At 42.1% G+C, this 16,289-nt stretch overlaps 1 protein-coding gene across 4 annotated transcripts in view; it reads right to left on the bottom strand.

Moving 5' to 3' along the window:
- Positions 1-1,578: 1,578 nt before the first annotated feature.
- Positions 1,579-16,289, bottom strand: part of Caprin2 (caprin family member 2) — a 53,154-nt gene continuing 38,443 nt past the window's right edge. For 2 of the 4 annotated variants that reach the window (XM_042677684.1, XM_042677683.1), the window contains exons 15-19: positions 12,527-12,692; positions 8,228-8,413; positions 6,336-6,436; positions 4,371-4,434; positions 1,579-2,484 (exon numbers count right to left, since the gene is read on the bottom strand). In XM_042677684.1, coding sequence (XP_042533618.1) covers positions 1,919-2,484; positions 4,371-4,434; positions 6,336-6,436; positions 8,228-8,413; positions 12,527-12,692 — 1,083 coding nt within the window. In that variant the 3' untranslated portion in view covers positions 1,579-1,918. Of the gene's footprint in view, positions 2,529-4,370; positions 4,435-6,335; positions 6,437-8,227; positions 8,414-12,526; positions 12,693-16,289 lie in introns of all 4 variants that reach the window. The other 2 variants (XM_042677686.1, XM_042677685.1) reach the window with 1 other exon arrangement.

The following is a 16,289-nucleotide window of genomic DNA, read 5'->3' as shown; positions in this document are numbered from 1 at the left end:
ATTTTTTTGATGACATTATGTTAAAATCCTCCCTACTTGAATTTCACAACTGGTCCCTGTGACTGGCCCCTTATCACCCTAATTTTACACTTTTTTTTTTTGCTAGTCCTGGGACTTGAACTCAGGGCCAGGGCATGTCCTTGAGCTGCTCAAGGCTAGTGCTCTACTACTGCAGCCACAATGATACTTACAGCTATTTTCTGAGTAGTTTATTGAAAATAAGAATCTCACAGATTTTTCTGCCTGAGCTAGCCTCAAACAGCAATCCTTAGATCTCAACCTCGTGAGTACCTAGGATCACAGGTATGAGCCACCAGTGCCAGCTACAGGAGTCTTTAAAACTAGAACAAGATGGGCATTGGTGGCTCACACCTGTTCTCCTAGCTACTCAAGAGGCTGAGATCTGAGGATGGCAGTTCCAAGCCATTCTGGCAAGAAAGACCATGAGACTCTCATCTCCAATTGACCACCAAAAAGGCAGAAGTAGAGCTGCATCCCAAGTAACAGAGTCTGCAAAAAAGTGTTCAGATCCCAAGTTCAAGCCCCAGGACCAGCACAAATACATGCATACATGCATACATATATACATACATACATAAGACTGGGGTCCTCTGGTGGCTCACTCTTGTAATCCTAGGTACTCAGGTGACTAACATCTGAGGACTGTGGTTTGAAGCCAGCCCATGTAGGAAGGTCCTTGCAACTCCTATATCCAATTAACCACCAAAAGGCAGAAGCAAAGCTGTGGCTCAAGTGGTAGTACACCACCCTTGAGTGATAAAACTATCAGAGAGCACCTAGGCCTCAAGTTCAAGCTCAAGTATTGGCACAAAAATAAAGAGATTTTAGGCATAAGCAAGCTTATCCAAGATCAGTTACCAAGTGGCAGAATCAAGAGTCAGTCACAGCATTGTCTGACCACAAAGACCACACTTTTTCATGACTTAGCACTTTGTTATTCAAACTAAATCTGAATTGGGAAGCTGGAGTGGCAGTGCACACTTGTAATCCCAGAACTAGGGAAGTTGAAGCAGGGAGGATCACTGAAGGCCAGAAATGATGTCAGTCTGGGCTACACAGTGAGGGCCTTCCACCAGGGAGGATAAGCCCTGCTGGTGTAGAGCAGAGTATCACCTGTGTATTTCCTATGGCATCTTGTCTATTACACACACAGTAGGTGCTAAAGGCAACTGCTAAAGAAAGAATATGCTCTTTTGTTTCTTTTTAGGTCTGAGATAGGGACTTAAACTCAGTACCTGATGCTTTTGTTCATTGGCTAGCACTCTACCAACTGAGCCATGCCTCCAACCCCAAGAATCTGTTCCTTTACAAAAAGAAAGAAAAACAAAAAGAAAATTCAAAGGATTCTGCCCATGGAAGACAGATCAGATCACTTAATGAATTAAATGCATTATTGGAGAAAGTGACATTACAAGGTCCTCATATTTTAAAGTAATGGCATAAATGCATAAACAACCAAGGGTTATTAGTGATTACTTTTAAAAAATGAGCTTATCAACTAAATGTTTAATGAGATAAGAACAACCAACAGTGCGGATAAGTTTTGTGGGTTTTTTTTTTTTATTGAGGCACAACAAGGCATTGTAACTTGCCCGAACTTGAGGCAGTCAGTTTAGTAAGCTGAACTTTAATACAGTTAAAGGATTAAGTGCAAACGATATACATTCACAGCCTGACTATGAGGCTACAGCACAACTTATAAAGTGCCAGGTTAGTGCTGTCATTCGGGTGAAATTTCCCACCTAGGGAGGAAAACAGAAAAAAGTAAGGACCTCCTCCTTTCTCTAGGAATGAAACCATTTTCCTAAACCAGTCACCAGGGCAAGGATTGTTTTCCTTCCTTCCCTCTCACGCATTTGAACACCATCCATTCTTTCATGGTCAATTCAATACCAGCTCAATCTTGATAAAGAAGATAGCCTGAAAATGTAGAGTATTTCCAGCTACTTCCATAAATGGCTCCCCTGTGCAAGCGTAGCCATATTTGGTCTCCCTGCAAGAGTTGAAGAATTGCATGGTTGCTAGCTGTCTCATGATCAGGAGCACCATCATTGGCATAGGCAGACACCAAGACCTCCTCGTTCTTCATGAGGTTGACATACAGGGGCACATTCACTGCCAGCTTCAGCATGTGGAAAATGAAGACGTAAGTGCCATTCACAGGACAACTGAATCTACCCAGCTGAAGATCAAAGGTCTCTCCCAAGTTGTTTAGCAGAAGATCAAACACAATCGGTTGGTCCAAAGACCCAGGGGCCAGGTTGGAGGTTCTGGCTGCTGAGAAGGCAACTCGCATCTGCTGAGGCAGGGGATAGACATGCACCGGCATAACGGTGGCCGCTGGGTTTGTCACTGGCACATCCACAGGAGTCATGCTACGAGAGTCTCCTTGTCCAGAGTCAGCGCTGTGAAAGGTGTCGTCGCGCTCTGGGCTGCTCACCTGCGAGGAGTCACTCCACCCTGCTGTTTTATTAGCAACAGTGAGTTTCTCATAATGAAGCAGTTAGCTTTGAACACAACATTTAACATTAGTTGGCTACTGAAACACAGATAAAAATACATTTAATAGTAAATTCCAAAGCAATAAAATGTGACTATAAACTTTCTTAAAAACCTCTTTTTTGTCCAATAGGCTTTTATGATGCTATTCTAAAGCCACAAGGGACCTATATAATCTTATCTGATTGCCTCTTTTGGGCCCCAAAAGGTTAAACTTCCCAAATGTAGCTAAGATTAACCAACATTAAATTTAAAAAAAAAAACAAGTGCTATTTTTTGGGAGGGTGATACTAGAGCTTGACTTGGGTCTTGTACTTGTTAGGCAGGTATTCTAATACTTGAACCATGTCATTAACCCTTTTTGTCTCTATTTTTCAATATACAGTCCGGAGTTTAGGTCCACAATCCCATTTATGCCTCCTATATAATTGAGATGAAGATGAACCACATGCTCAACTTTTGTTTTTGTGTTGTTGGTCATGGGGCCTGAACCCTGGGCCTGGGCACTGTCCCTCAGTTCTTTAGTTCAAGGCTAGCGCTTTACCACTTGAGCCACAGTGGCTTTTTCTGCTTATGTGGTGCTGAGGAATGGAATCCAGGGCCTCATGCATGCAAGACAAGCACTCTACCACTGAGCCACCTTCCCAGCCCCCATGCTCAGCTTTTTATTGGTTGAGATGGGATTCTCAAAGAATTTTTTGGCCTGGGCTGAGCTTAAACCATGACCCTCCTAATCTGTGCCTCCCAAACAACTAGGGTTAAGGACTAAACCAACATACCCAGATTTGGTAATAATTTTCTCAGTTTTACTGAGTCTTTTCATAGTCCCTTGCATTAAAAAAAAAATGTTTCTAGCCTGGCTAGAAACTGGTAGCTCATGCCTGTAATCCTAGCTACTCAGGAACCTGAGAACTGAGGATTACAGTTCAAAGCCAGCACGATCAGGAAACTACTCAGAAAAAGCCAGAAGAGGCACTGTGGCTCAAGTGGAAGAGTGGTAGCCTGAGTAAAACAATCTCAGGAATAGTGCCCAAGCCCAAAATGCAAGCCCCAGGACTGGCAAAACAACAACAACAAAATGTGTTTCTAGTCATGTGTCCAAACTGTTGCTTATTCAAATCTATGTGTTCAAATCAATGTAAGGATAGTAGAGAACTAAAAGCATCCCTTTATACTATTTTTTTTTTCAAGTCAAGCAGGAACCCTTTGTACTATTTATAATATCATTCTGAAACGCTACATGAATGTATTTCAAGTAGTACAGGGAACACACACACACACACACACACACACACACACACACACACACACACACACACATATGTTAATTATCTTCTCTCTCTGTGGTTACCTTCTCTCTCTGTGTGTGTATATGTATGCATGCACCCAATCCTGTGACTTGAACTCAACGCCTGGACACTGTACTTGAGCTTTTTCACTCAAGGCTAGTGCTCTGCCACTTGAGCCACACCCACTTCCAACTTTTCACTGGTTAATTGGAGAAAAGAGTCTTACAGACTTTCCTGCCCAGGCTAGCTTCAAACTGCAATCCTCAGATCCCACCCTCCTGTGCAGCTAGGATTATAGGCATGAGCCATTAGTGCCTAGCTAAGAAAAAAAAAGTTTTTTAAACATATACTTTTAACTATATTTACATTTCTGGTTTCTATGTCCTTTCTAGTAATCTTTTATCTCCTTTAATACCTTAGTACTGTATTTAAGCAAACTGAAAACTTCAACAAGTGCTGAATGCAATGTGTTTTGGGAGCAGATTAGATAGCAGACTCCAGAATAAACTAGAAACTAGAAATAAGTCTGGGGACAAAAACTTATTAACTCAGTTCCCTTACCTCTGGAATCTGCCCGAGGGCCACCAGATGTCCCTCCTTGTTTATAACACTGCTGGAAGTTATCCTAAAATGAACACATGAATATTTACCATAACACCAAAACCACCAGATAATAATTCGTCATTACACCGCATTATTGACTGATGTCTATTTTGAGACATGGTCTCATTATATAGGCCAGGTTAGCTCAGAAATCATAATCCTGACTCATCTCATCCTCCCTGGTACTAGGATTATAGACATATATTACTGTGCTCAGCTAAAGCCTTTTTTTTTTTTTGCTGGTCCTAGGGCTTGAACTCTGGGCCTAAGCACTGTCCCTGGGCTCCTTTTGCTCTACCACTTGAGCCACAGGGCCACTTCCAGCTTTTTCTGTGATTAATTGGAGATAAGAGTCTCACGGACTTTTTTGCAGACTTTCTTGCCCTGGCTGGCTTCAAACAATCCTCAGATCTCAGCCTCCTGAGTAGGCATACAGGCCTGAGCTACCTCAGCAGTGGCTGCTAAATCCTCTTAATTCTTCATTTAGCCTTCCCCAGCAACCAAAGAAGAGATGTTGCCAAGCATCAGGAAAAACAAATGAAGGATGACAGTGGTGATTTTGCTCTACTGTTAATTAACCTGACCAATTAGATGCTATTTCCAAAATAATAAAGCATTTACAGAATACCATACAAAAAAGCACAGTGGTAGGTGATAGAAATCCAGAAGTGCAACCTGATCCTGGGTCTCAATATAAATATATATAAATATAAATATATAAACATAAATACCTCAATATAAAAGAACATGGGAAAGCCAGAACAAGAACAGACTTCTTCAAACCATCTTCTCAAACTTCAAAGACTAATACAAACTATGTTAGAGTGAGTTCTTTGTTTTATTTTTCCACATAAGAATGGAAGAGAATTATACTGTGAGTGAGTCATCAGAGGCTTATGCCTATAATCCTAGCTACTCAAAAGCCTGAGATTTGAGGATCCTGGTTCAAGGTCAGCCTGGTCCATGAGACTGAAAGTGAAGGTGTGGATCAAATGGTAAAGCACTTGCCTTAAGCTAAAAAGCTGCTAAGGAACAACAATCCAAGCCCTATTGCAAACACAAAAAAGAAAAAAAAAAGAAAAAAGAAAAAGCCAGGCATCATTGCAGGCTTATGCCTGCAATCCTAGCTACTCAGGAGGCTGAGATCTGAGGATTGTGGTTCAAAGCCAGCCTGGGCAGGAAAGTCCATGAGACTCTTATCTCCAATAAACTACTCAGAAAGGGCCAGAGGTGGCACTGTGGCTCAAATGGTAGAGCGCTAGCCTGAAGCACGGAGAGGCTCAAGGACAGAGCCCAGGCACAGAGGAAGAGAGGAAGAGAGGGAGAGGGGGAGAGAGGGAGAAGAGAGGAAGACAGAGAGAAGGATGGGGAGAGAGGGGGGAGGGGGAAAGGGAGGGAGGAAAAGGAGGAGAGAGGGACAGGAGAGGGAGACAGAGGGAAGGATGGGGAGAAAGGGGGGAGGGGGATAGGGAGGGAGGGAGAGAGAAAGAAAGAGAGAGAGAGAAAGAGAGAGAGCGGCTCAAACTCAGGGCCTCTCACTGTAGCTTATCCTTGTTGTTCAAGGCTGGTGCTCTACCACTTGAGCTATAGTTCTACTTCCTATTCTTTACTGATTAACTAGAGATAAGTCTCAGGGACTTTCCAGGCTGACTTTGAACTGTAATCCTCAAATCTCAGCCTCCCAAGTAGTTAGGATTACAAACATGAGCCACTGGTACCCAGCAGCAACATGATTAATAATGTCCTTAATGCCTGTCAAATGATTTTATCATTTTTGGGCAATTAGAAAAGCTATCCAACCCAAACTTCCCTAGGACTGACATGAAGTTCTAAAGTGAAGATTGCACTGCTACAAAACAAATGAGGACTCTGAAGTGTTTTATCAACAGTTATACTCTACTGAATAGAGATAGATATTCTTACCATTTGGGAATAAGCTGCTCCAGGATATTCTCTAGCTTGCAACTGCAGTGGGTTATAATTTCCATTGGAAATTGAAGAATGTCCTCTATAACTATCAAAACCTAATAAATAAACAACAACTTACCAAAAAAATGATGAACAAGAGCATACTGAATTGTTCAGCTTTAAAGCTAAAATGAGCTCTTAATGCTATCATTGGATTTATGTCTTAAGTAAAGGCAATCAAAATTGCTGCCACATTTAAAATCTATATTTATAAACTATTGCTAATGATTGGTAACAAGCCAGGTTCAGAAATTTATTGCTGCTGAATATAGATGGGGGGGGGGGGGGTGGTAAATGGTAGCGCTAGGTATTAAGTATTCTATAATGAAGGCAATTTGGTAGCAAGTATTTGGGCTTCTTCTTCTTCTTTTTTTTGGTTAGTCATGGAGCTTGAACTCAGGGCCTGGGAGCTGTCCCTGAGTTCTTTTGTGCTCAAAGCTAGCATTCTACCACTTTGAGCCACAGCTCACATATAAATTTCTGGTGGTTAACTGGAGATAAGAGTCTCACAGACTTTCCTGCCCAGGCTGGCGTTGAACCTCGATCCTCAGATCTCAGCTTGCTGAATAGCTAGGATTACAGGTAGGAGCCACCAGCGTCCAATGGTATTTAGTATGCTGTCTCAAGGACTTTTGCTAATAAACAAGCAGAAATCACAATACTTGGAATCCTAATTAAAACTTAAACGAGGGCTGAGAATGTAAGTGGCAGAGTGCTTGCCTTGCATGCATGAAACCCTGGGTTCGATTCCTCAGCATTACATAAGCAGACAAAGCCGGAAAGGATGCTGTGGCTCAAATGGTAGAGTATTAGCCTTGACTGAAGAGCTGAGGAACAGCGCCCAGGGCAAGGGTTCAGGTCCCATGACCAACAAAAAAAAAAAAAAGAAAAGAAAAGAAACTTAAAAGAATATCACTATTAATCACTTTGATAGTCTCAAATTCTATGTTCTTATCTGTGGCATAGTCTAATAGACAATAACTAGAAAATAAGTATTGTCTAAATTTTTTTTTGGGGGGGGGGTGTTGTTGTTGTTTTTTGTCGGCCATGGGGCTTGAACTCTGGGCCTGGACACTGTCCCTAAACTCTTCAGCTCAAGGCTAACGCTCTACCACTTGAGCCACAGCACCACTTCCAGTTTTCTGGTGGTTAATTGGAGATAAGAGTCTCATGGACTTTCTTGCCCAGGCTGGCTTTGAACTGTGATCCTCAGATCTCAGCCTCCTGAGTAGCTAGGATTACAGGTGTGAGCCACCAGTGCATAGCTTAAGTATTTTATTTTTGATGCCAGTCCTAGAGCTTGAACTCAGGGCCTGGCTACTGTCTTTGAGCTTTTTTGCTTAAGACTATCACTCTATACCACTTGAGCTATAATCCACATCTGGATTTTTTTGGTGGTTAATTGGAGGTAAGAGTCTCATGGACTTTCCTGCCCAGGCTGGCTTTGAATCACAGTCCTCAGATCACAGCTTCCTGAGTATCTAGGATTATAGGCCTGAGCTATCAGCATCCAGCTTTAATTATGACATATTTTTATCAGAGGTATATCAATTGACAAAACACAAAAAGAAATCACTCAAATATAAAAAAACAAATTCATTCCTTAAAAAACAAGATAATCAACTTTTCTACTTCAGTTCCAGAATTAATCTGCTTTTCATACAGAAGTTAGTTATGTTGTAAAGAATAGGCATATTAAAAATACTGTTTAGCCATTAATAGGTAAGTCTTTCTTAACATTATAAATAGCAATGATGAAAGGAAATAATGTAAGGTAAAACTAATTTGGATCAAGTAAATATAGAAAAAAAAACAAATTCAGGATACCCAGCAGATTCAGAACATACCTTTATAACCACCAGGAGACCGGTAGGAATTAGTGAGCAGTCTCCCACCACGAGGACATCCTCTCACAGTTCCCCGACTGCTGATGAATGGCTGAGTAGGTCTAGGGAATACATTTGTCTGAGCTGGGTAAAAGGTAAGGCTCCCATTGCTTACTTGAATAGTTCCATCAGGATGGTAAGTTGAAGCTTAAGAAAAAAGTTTTATAGAATCCAAGAGTTAACTGGTAATAAAGGACCAATAGTCTTTATGCTCAAAAGTCAATATCAAAACCTTTAAAATATTCTCTTCTCTCTTAAAAAAGAGAATCACCATATATGTGTATGTGTGTGTATGTGTGTGTGTGTATGTGTTTATGAAATGGAATGTTATTCAGCCTTACAAAGGAAGGAAATTTTGGCACACGCAACAACATGTCTGAATTCTGAGGGCATTCTGCTAAGTGAAATCAGTCAATTCCAAAAAGACAAATATTCTATGTTGACTTAGAAGAGGTATCTAGGGTAATCAGAGTGATAAAGTAGAACAGTGAATGTTAGGGGCTAGAACAAGAGGAGAAGGGGGTTAGTGTTAAATGGAGGCTGAGTTTCAGCTGAGAAGGACAAAAGGTTCCAGAGATAGATGGTGGTAATAGCTAACAACAATTTGGATGTAATGTAATAAAAACTATATGCTTAAAAATGATTAAGATGTGTCTGCCAGGTGCTGATGGCTCATGCCTGTAATCCTACATATTCATGAGGTTGAGAACTGAGGATCACAGTTTGAAGCTAGCCTGGGTTAGAAAGTCCAGGAGACACTTATCTCCAATTAAGTACAAAAAAACCTGGAAGTAGAGCTGTGGCTTAAGTAGTAGAGTGCTTGCCTTGAGCACAAGCTCAAACACAGTGCACAGGCCCAGAGCTCAAACCCCAGGACTGATACATAAAAAGAAAAGGTACTTAAAATGTTTAATTCATTTGTTCAGGCGTAAGTTTTAGAAAAATCAACAGGGGCTAAAATGCCAACACTAAAAGTCTAGGAGTGAGCAAGGCACTGGTGGGTCATATCTGTAATCCTAGCTCCTCAGAAAGACTGAGATCTAAGAATCACAGTTCAAAGGCTGCCTAGGCTGATAATTGGCAGAATCTCTTATTGCCAATTAACCACCAAAAAGCCACTAATGGGCCTGTGGCTCAAGTAGTAGAGTGCCAGCCTTGTTTGAGAAAAACCAAGTAGAAAAAGCCAAGAGATAGCTCAAAACCCAGAGTTCAAGCCCCAGTACTGGCACCAAAAAAAAAAGTCGAGAAGTGCTTCTTACATTAATATGTATAATTCAGAGCAGCATGAAAAAATCTAAAGCCATAATCAGAAAAAATTAAAAGCATAATTGAGAGCAGCATGAAAAAACAAAAGCCATTGGGCCTTAAAATTAACTAGGGTCTACGCATAACAAAGCACTCCGTTTAAAGTTTTAAAAGTATAAAATATACAAAGTTATTTGCAAGGATTTTTTTTGTATGGGGTGCTATGTAAATTTTGTATTGTTAACAGGTAAAACCATGAACTCGATGCCAGTAGCCTGTAATCCTAGCTATTCAGGAGGCTGAGATCTGAGGATTGAGGTTCAAAGCCAGCCCAGGCAGGAAAGTCTGTGAGATTCTAACCTCCAACTAACCACCAAAAAACTGGAAGTGGCGCTGTGGCTCAAGTGGTAGAGCACTAACCTTGAGCTAAAGAGCTGAGGGACAGCACCCAGGCCCAGAGTTCAATCCCCACAACCAACAACAACAAAAAAGAGGGGCTGGGAAAGTGGCTCAGTGGTAGACTGCTTGCCTTGTATGCATGAGGCCCTTGGTTCAATTCCTCAATACCACATAAGCAGAAAAAGCCAGAAGTGACACTGTGGCTCAAGTGGTAGAGCGCTAGTCTTGAGCTGAAGAGCTAAGGGACAGCACCAGGCCCAGAATTCAGGCCCCACGACGACCTCGACAACCACGACAACCACCACCACCACCACCACCAACACCACCACCACCAACAACAACAACAAAGAGCCCCGGTGCTGATGGTTCATGCCTATAATCCTAGTTACTCAGGACTCTGAGATCTGAGGATCCTGGTCTGAAGCCAGCCCAAGCAGAGAAGCTCTTAGAAAAGGTATCTAGTGTGGTCAAAGTTTTATCTCCAATTAACCAGCAAAAAGATAAAAATAGAGGTGTGGCTCAAGTGGTAGAGCACCATCTTTGGGTGAAAAATCTAAGCAAGAACATGAGGCCCTGAGTTCAAGTTCCAGTACTGGCACAAAAAGTTAAAATGTAATGAAAGTATTGACAGGGAAAAAATATATACAGTTTTTATAGTGAATTGTAAATGGACTGAATACATTTAAAAGAATATTTATTGAAACCTGTTTGCCATGAATAGAGATGACTTATTTTGCTGTTGGTTTGTTGTTTCTTTTGCGGGGGGGAGGGGGGGAGGGTCCTGTCGTGGGGCCTGAACTCTGGGCCTGGGTGCTGTCCCTCAGCTCTTCAGCTCAAGGCTACCGCTCTACCACTTGAGCCACAGTGCCACTTCCGGCTTTTTTCTTTTTGCTTATGTGGTGCTAAGGAATCGAACCCAGGGCCTCATGCATGCAAAGGCAAGCACTCTACCACTGAGCCACCTTCCCAGCCCCCTTGCTGTTGGTTTTTTAAGTAAAGCTTCTTATTGCATAATTAGTTTGCAATGGATGCATTAAAAATAGTCCCTAAGCTTGTCACTGGTGGTTCATGCCTGCAATCCTAACTACTCAGGAGACTGAGATCTAAGGATTGAGGTTTGAAACCAGCCTGGGCAGAAAAGTCTGTAAGATTCATTTTCAATTAATCACTAAAAGCAAGAAGTGGAGCTGTGGCTCAAGTGGTAGAGCACTAGCCTTGAAAAACTAGCTCAGGGGGGCTGAGAAGGTGGCTCAGTGGTAGAGCGCTTGCCTTGCATGCCTGAGGCCCTGGATTCGATTCCTCAGCACCACATAAGCAAAAAGAAAAAAGCCGGAAGTTGCGCTGTGGCTCAAGTGGTAGAGTGCTAGCCTTTAGCTGAAGAGCTGAGGGACAGTGCCCAGACCCAGAGTTCAGGCCCCACGACCGGACCCCCAAAAAAAAAAAATCAGTTCTGTTACTCCGGGCGCTGGTGGCTCACGCCTGTAATCCTAGCTATTCAGGAGGCTGAGATCTGAGGATCGCGGTTCAAAGCCAGCCCGGGCAGGAGAGACCGTGAGACTCCTATCTCCAATAAACCACCAGAAAACGGGAAGTGGCGCTGTAGCTCAAGTGGTAGAGCGCTCGCCTTGAGCTGAAGAGCTGAGGGACAGCACCTAGGCCCAGAGTTCAAGCCCCACGACCGACAAAAAAAAAAAAGAAAAACTAGCTCAGGGACAGCACCCAGACCCACGCACAGGCAAGTACACACACACACACACACACACATACACACACACACACACACACACACACACACACACACACACATCTGAGCAAAACAAAACAATATACTAAGTTTTATCTTCAAATTAATTCAGCATTTAATATAATAAAAGAGGGCAAAGCCAGATAATTACGTCTGTGATAAAAAGATTAACAGAGGGTAACAGTGTGCAAGTATTGTACTTATTTTCCGATTTAAAATTGCAACTCATTTGTAAAACTCCTTAGTGTTAACATATATGTGTGTATACACACAGACACACACACACAGACACAGACACACACACAGACACAGACACACACACACACATACACGTATTTTTTTTTGTCAGTCCTGGGCCTTGAACTCAGGGCGTGGGTGCTGTTCAGAGCTGTTTTACTCAAGGCTAGCACTCTATCACTTTGAGCCACAGAGCCACTTCCAGTTTTCTGGTAATTAATTGAAGATAAGAGTGTTCTCACAGACTTTCCTCTCTAAGCTGGCTTCAAATATCAATCCCCAGATTTCAGCCACCTGAGTAGCTAGGATTATAGACATGAGCCACCAACATCCAGCAATAATTTTTTTTTTAAAGAAAAAAAAGCAGGTAACAGACTGGTTTCACAATCACTAACTAGGATAAGCAAACAAGTAGGTTCAAAAACAAAAGCCTACAGGTTAAATCATCCACGTTTTACTTAGAGAACATAACAAAAAGCATTACAGGGCAGAAAAGGTGCTTCTCAACCCTTCAGGAATATGTGAAGAAATGATTCTTACTAGGCAGGAAAGGACTTTGAAAGTGTTACCATCGATTTGCTTTTCAGTTCATGAACTGTTTGTCTAAATCTTGAAAATATATGCAAAGATCTTACCAGGCTCCTGAGATAGGACGGTTTGTTCTACATGAATAGCTGGCAGTTGGCACTGGGGCGGTGTCTGTGTGCTGGCTGAAGTAAAACTCTGATTGTAGCTAGGTGAGTAAGGAGGTTCTTTTAGTTCTTCTTTCCGAGGGGGCAAAGGGGCATTCACATTAAATACCTTAAAAGAGAGAGGTTACAAGAAGCTATTAGTGAAGGTTCCGAGCACAGGCATAGAGCGGACATCCACAACATTTTAAAACTTCTATCTCATGGGCAGAAGACGAACAGACATTTCTCCAAAGAAAGGCTAATGAGTGAATGACAATATGTTCAACATTATTAATTATTAGGAAAATGTAAGCCAAAACCACAGATGCCACATAATATCCATGAGGACCGCAGCTGGCAAATGACAAAAAACAAGCTAGTAGGATATGGAGAAACTGGAACCTACATACACTGCCAGCCACCATGGATAACAGTATGGTAGTTTCTCAAAAAGTAAAACTAAGCTGTGTGCCAGTAACTCACACCTATAATCCTAGATACTCAAGAGGCTGAGATCTGAGGATCACAGTTCAAAGTCAGTCTGGGAAGGAAAGTCTGTAAGACTCTTATGTCCAATTAACCACCAAAAAGCTGGAAGTGGAGGTGTGGCTCAAGTAGGAGAGTGCCAGCCTTGAGTGGAAAAATCGAAGAGACAGCACCCAGGCCCAGAGTTCAAACCTCAATGCCAGTACACACACACAAAAGTGAAGCATAAATTACCATTTGATCCACCAATTACACTTCTACAGAAAGAAATGACAAAAGAAGTGACAGCAGGGACTTGAACAGATATTTGAATACCATATTCATAGCAGCATTATTTTTAAGAGCCAATAGTAAAAACAGATAATCTAAGTATAACAGATGAACAAAACATAAACATAAAACATATGTACATAAAATGAAAATATTATTCAGTCATAAATACAGAAGCTGTCACACAGATGAGCTTCAAAAACATTGTGCTAAGTGAAACAAACCAGACACCAAAGAAAAAGAACTCCATGATTTGAGTTACATGAGGTAATTTTAATAGGTAAATTCAAATAACCTGAAGGTAAAACAGAAATCAATCAGTCCTGGCTGGAGATGGGGAGAATTAGAGTTATTATTTCATGAGTTCAGTGTTTGTGTTTGAGATCAAGAAAAAGTGCTGGAAATAATGGTATGGTTTCTCTGAATGTGCCATTGAGTTAATTGATAACACTGAATTATACACTTAGGCTGGGAATGTGGCTTAGAGGTAGAGTGCTTGCCTAGCATGCATGAAGCCCTGGGTTTGATTCCTCAGTACCACATAAATAGGAAAATCTGGAAGTGGTGCTTTGTCTCAAGTGGTAGAGTGCTAGCCTTGAGCAAAAGAAGCTCAGGGACAGTACCCAAGCCCTGAGTTCAAGCCCCAGGACTGGCAAAAAAAAAAAAAAAAAAAAAAAAAGAATTATACACTTTTTTTTTTTTTTGGGGGGGGGGGGGGAGGGCATCAGTCATGGGGCCTGAACTCTAGGCTGGGCGCCATCCCTGAGCTGTTTTTTGCTCAAGGCACTAGCCTACCACTTGAGCCACAGTGCTACTTCCAGCTTTTTCTGCTTATGTGGTGCTGAGGAATGGAACCCAGGGCCTCATGCATGCAAAGCAAGCACTCTACCACCGAGCCACCTTTCCAATGATACACTTTAAAATAGCTAAAATGAAAAAGTTATGTTTTTTATATATATTTACGTTATGTACCACAATAAAGAAACAGAATTCTGATTTCTACCAGAAGGGAAACTAAATAGTAAAAGTTAATCCTTCTATCATAATAATGCTCACTGAGCATAAAAGTCATTCAGGAGAAAGGGTCCTTTTTATTAAAACAAAATAAAACAAAAAAAACTAAAAGGAGGCTCACTGAAGTGGTTTCACACCTGTAATCCCAGCTACTCAGGAGGCAAGGACTAGGAGAACTCCATTTTAGTCAATTAAAACAGCTTAGCAGCCATCAACAGGAGGATCCTGGTCTGAGGCCTCTTCTTGGCAAAAAAAATCAAATTCTACTTAAAAGTAAAAAGGGCTAGGAGCATGGCTTAATTGGCACAGTATCTACCTAGCAAGTGTGGAAGGAAGGAAGGAAGGAAGGAAGGAAGGAAGGAAGGAAGGAAGGAAGGAAGGAAGGAAGGAAGGAAGGAAGGAAGGAAGGAAGGAAGGAAGGAAGGAAGGAAGGAAGGAAAGGGAGGGAGGGAGGGAGGGAGGGAGGGAGGGATGGAGGGAGGGAGGACGGGCTAGAAGATCTAGAGATACATATCTCAGAGGTGGGTTCAATCTCCAACAAGGAAGGGGGGTGGGAATAATGAAATAATTTGCCATTTACTAAATTACCACATGGTAGGCCATGACCTTCTAGCTTCTGGCAAACAGTCATAAAAATAACACATGTATTACTACTCTCTGGCTTCTTGATCCCACTCCCTTTTTCCTTACTGTGCATGGAAGCTGATTTGTGTGTGTAAGTGTGCGTGTGTGTGTGTGTGTGTGTGTGTGTGTGTAAGTGTGTGTGTGTGTGCGCGCACGCGCGCCATTCCTGGGGCTTAGACTCTGGGCCTGGTCACTGTCCCCAAGCTTTTATGCTTGAACTTGAACTACAACTAAACTTCCAGCTTTCTGTGGTTAATTGGAGATAGAGTCTCATAGATTTTCCTGCCCAGGCTGGCTTCAAACTGCAATCATCAGATCTCAGTCTCCTAAGTACAGCTAGGATTACAGTCCTGAGCCACTAGCACCCAACCAAAAACTGATTGTCTCTCTGTCCCCTACCTCTACCTCTGTGAGCATTCCCTTGTTAGTTTTCATTGCTAAACCCACTAATTAAAAACTGTGCCCAACTCCATAAATACTAGCTAGCTTCATAAATGAGTGAATAAGAACTAATTTGAACTTAACAGGCTTCAAACAGGAAGAGCAGACAGAGGCCTAAGCAAATGGTACTGACAGGCATGTCTAAGTCAGCCTAGAGGATGAGTCTGACAAGTTACACAGGACTTCAAAAGGTAAAAACCTCAATTTCATTTGTAATGGACTATTGATTCACATTTGTTTGTGGTCATTTTCCCATCCTAGTACTGGGGCTTGCACTCAGGGCCTGGGTGCTTTCCCTTAGCTTTTTCCTCAAGGTTAGCACTCTATCACTTAAGCCAAGGCTCTACTTTTAGCTTTTTACTGGTTAAACTTATGTCTAGCACCTCATTGAATTTCCCTTTTCTTTCGTCAAATTTAAGAGTGAACAGTTGAGCTGGGAAAGTGGCCCAGTGGTAGAGTGCTTGCCTTGCATGCATGAGGCCTGGGTTTGATTCCTCAGCACCACATAAGCAGAAAAAGCTGGAAGTGGCACTGTGGCTCAAGTGGTAGAGTGCTTGCCTTGAGCTGAAGAGCTGAGGGACAGCGCCCAGGCCCAGAGTTCAGGCCCCACGACCGGCAAAAAACCAGTTGCTGGATGCCAGTGACATGCCTATAATCCTAGCTATCCATGAGGCTGAGATCTGAGGTTCACGGTTCAAAGTCAGTCCAGACAGGAAAGTCCATGAGACTTATCTCCAATAAATGACTCAGAAAGTAGCATTGTGACTCAAGTGGGAAAGTGCTAGGCTTAAACAAAAGAATCTCAGGGACAGCGGTTAGGCCCAAAATTCAAGCCCCAGGACTGGCAAAAAGAAAAGAAAAGGTAAATCCAAAGTGGCCCTGTGCACCATCA

Source organism: Dipodomys spectabilis, unplaced genomic scaffold (assembly GCF_019054845.1).
Source record: "Dipodomys spectabilis isolate Male_0828 unplaced genomic scaffold, ASM1905484v1 ptg000039l, whole genome shotgun sequence".
In the NCBI taxonomy this organism is placed as follows: domain Eukaryota; kingdom Metazoa; phylum Chordata; class Mammalia; order Rodentia; family Heteromyidae; genus Dipodomys; species Dipodomys spectabilis.
The sequence above is the reverse complement of the archived record's forward strand: the minus strand, read 5'-3'. Positions and strand labels throughout refer to the sequence as shown.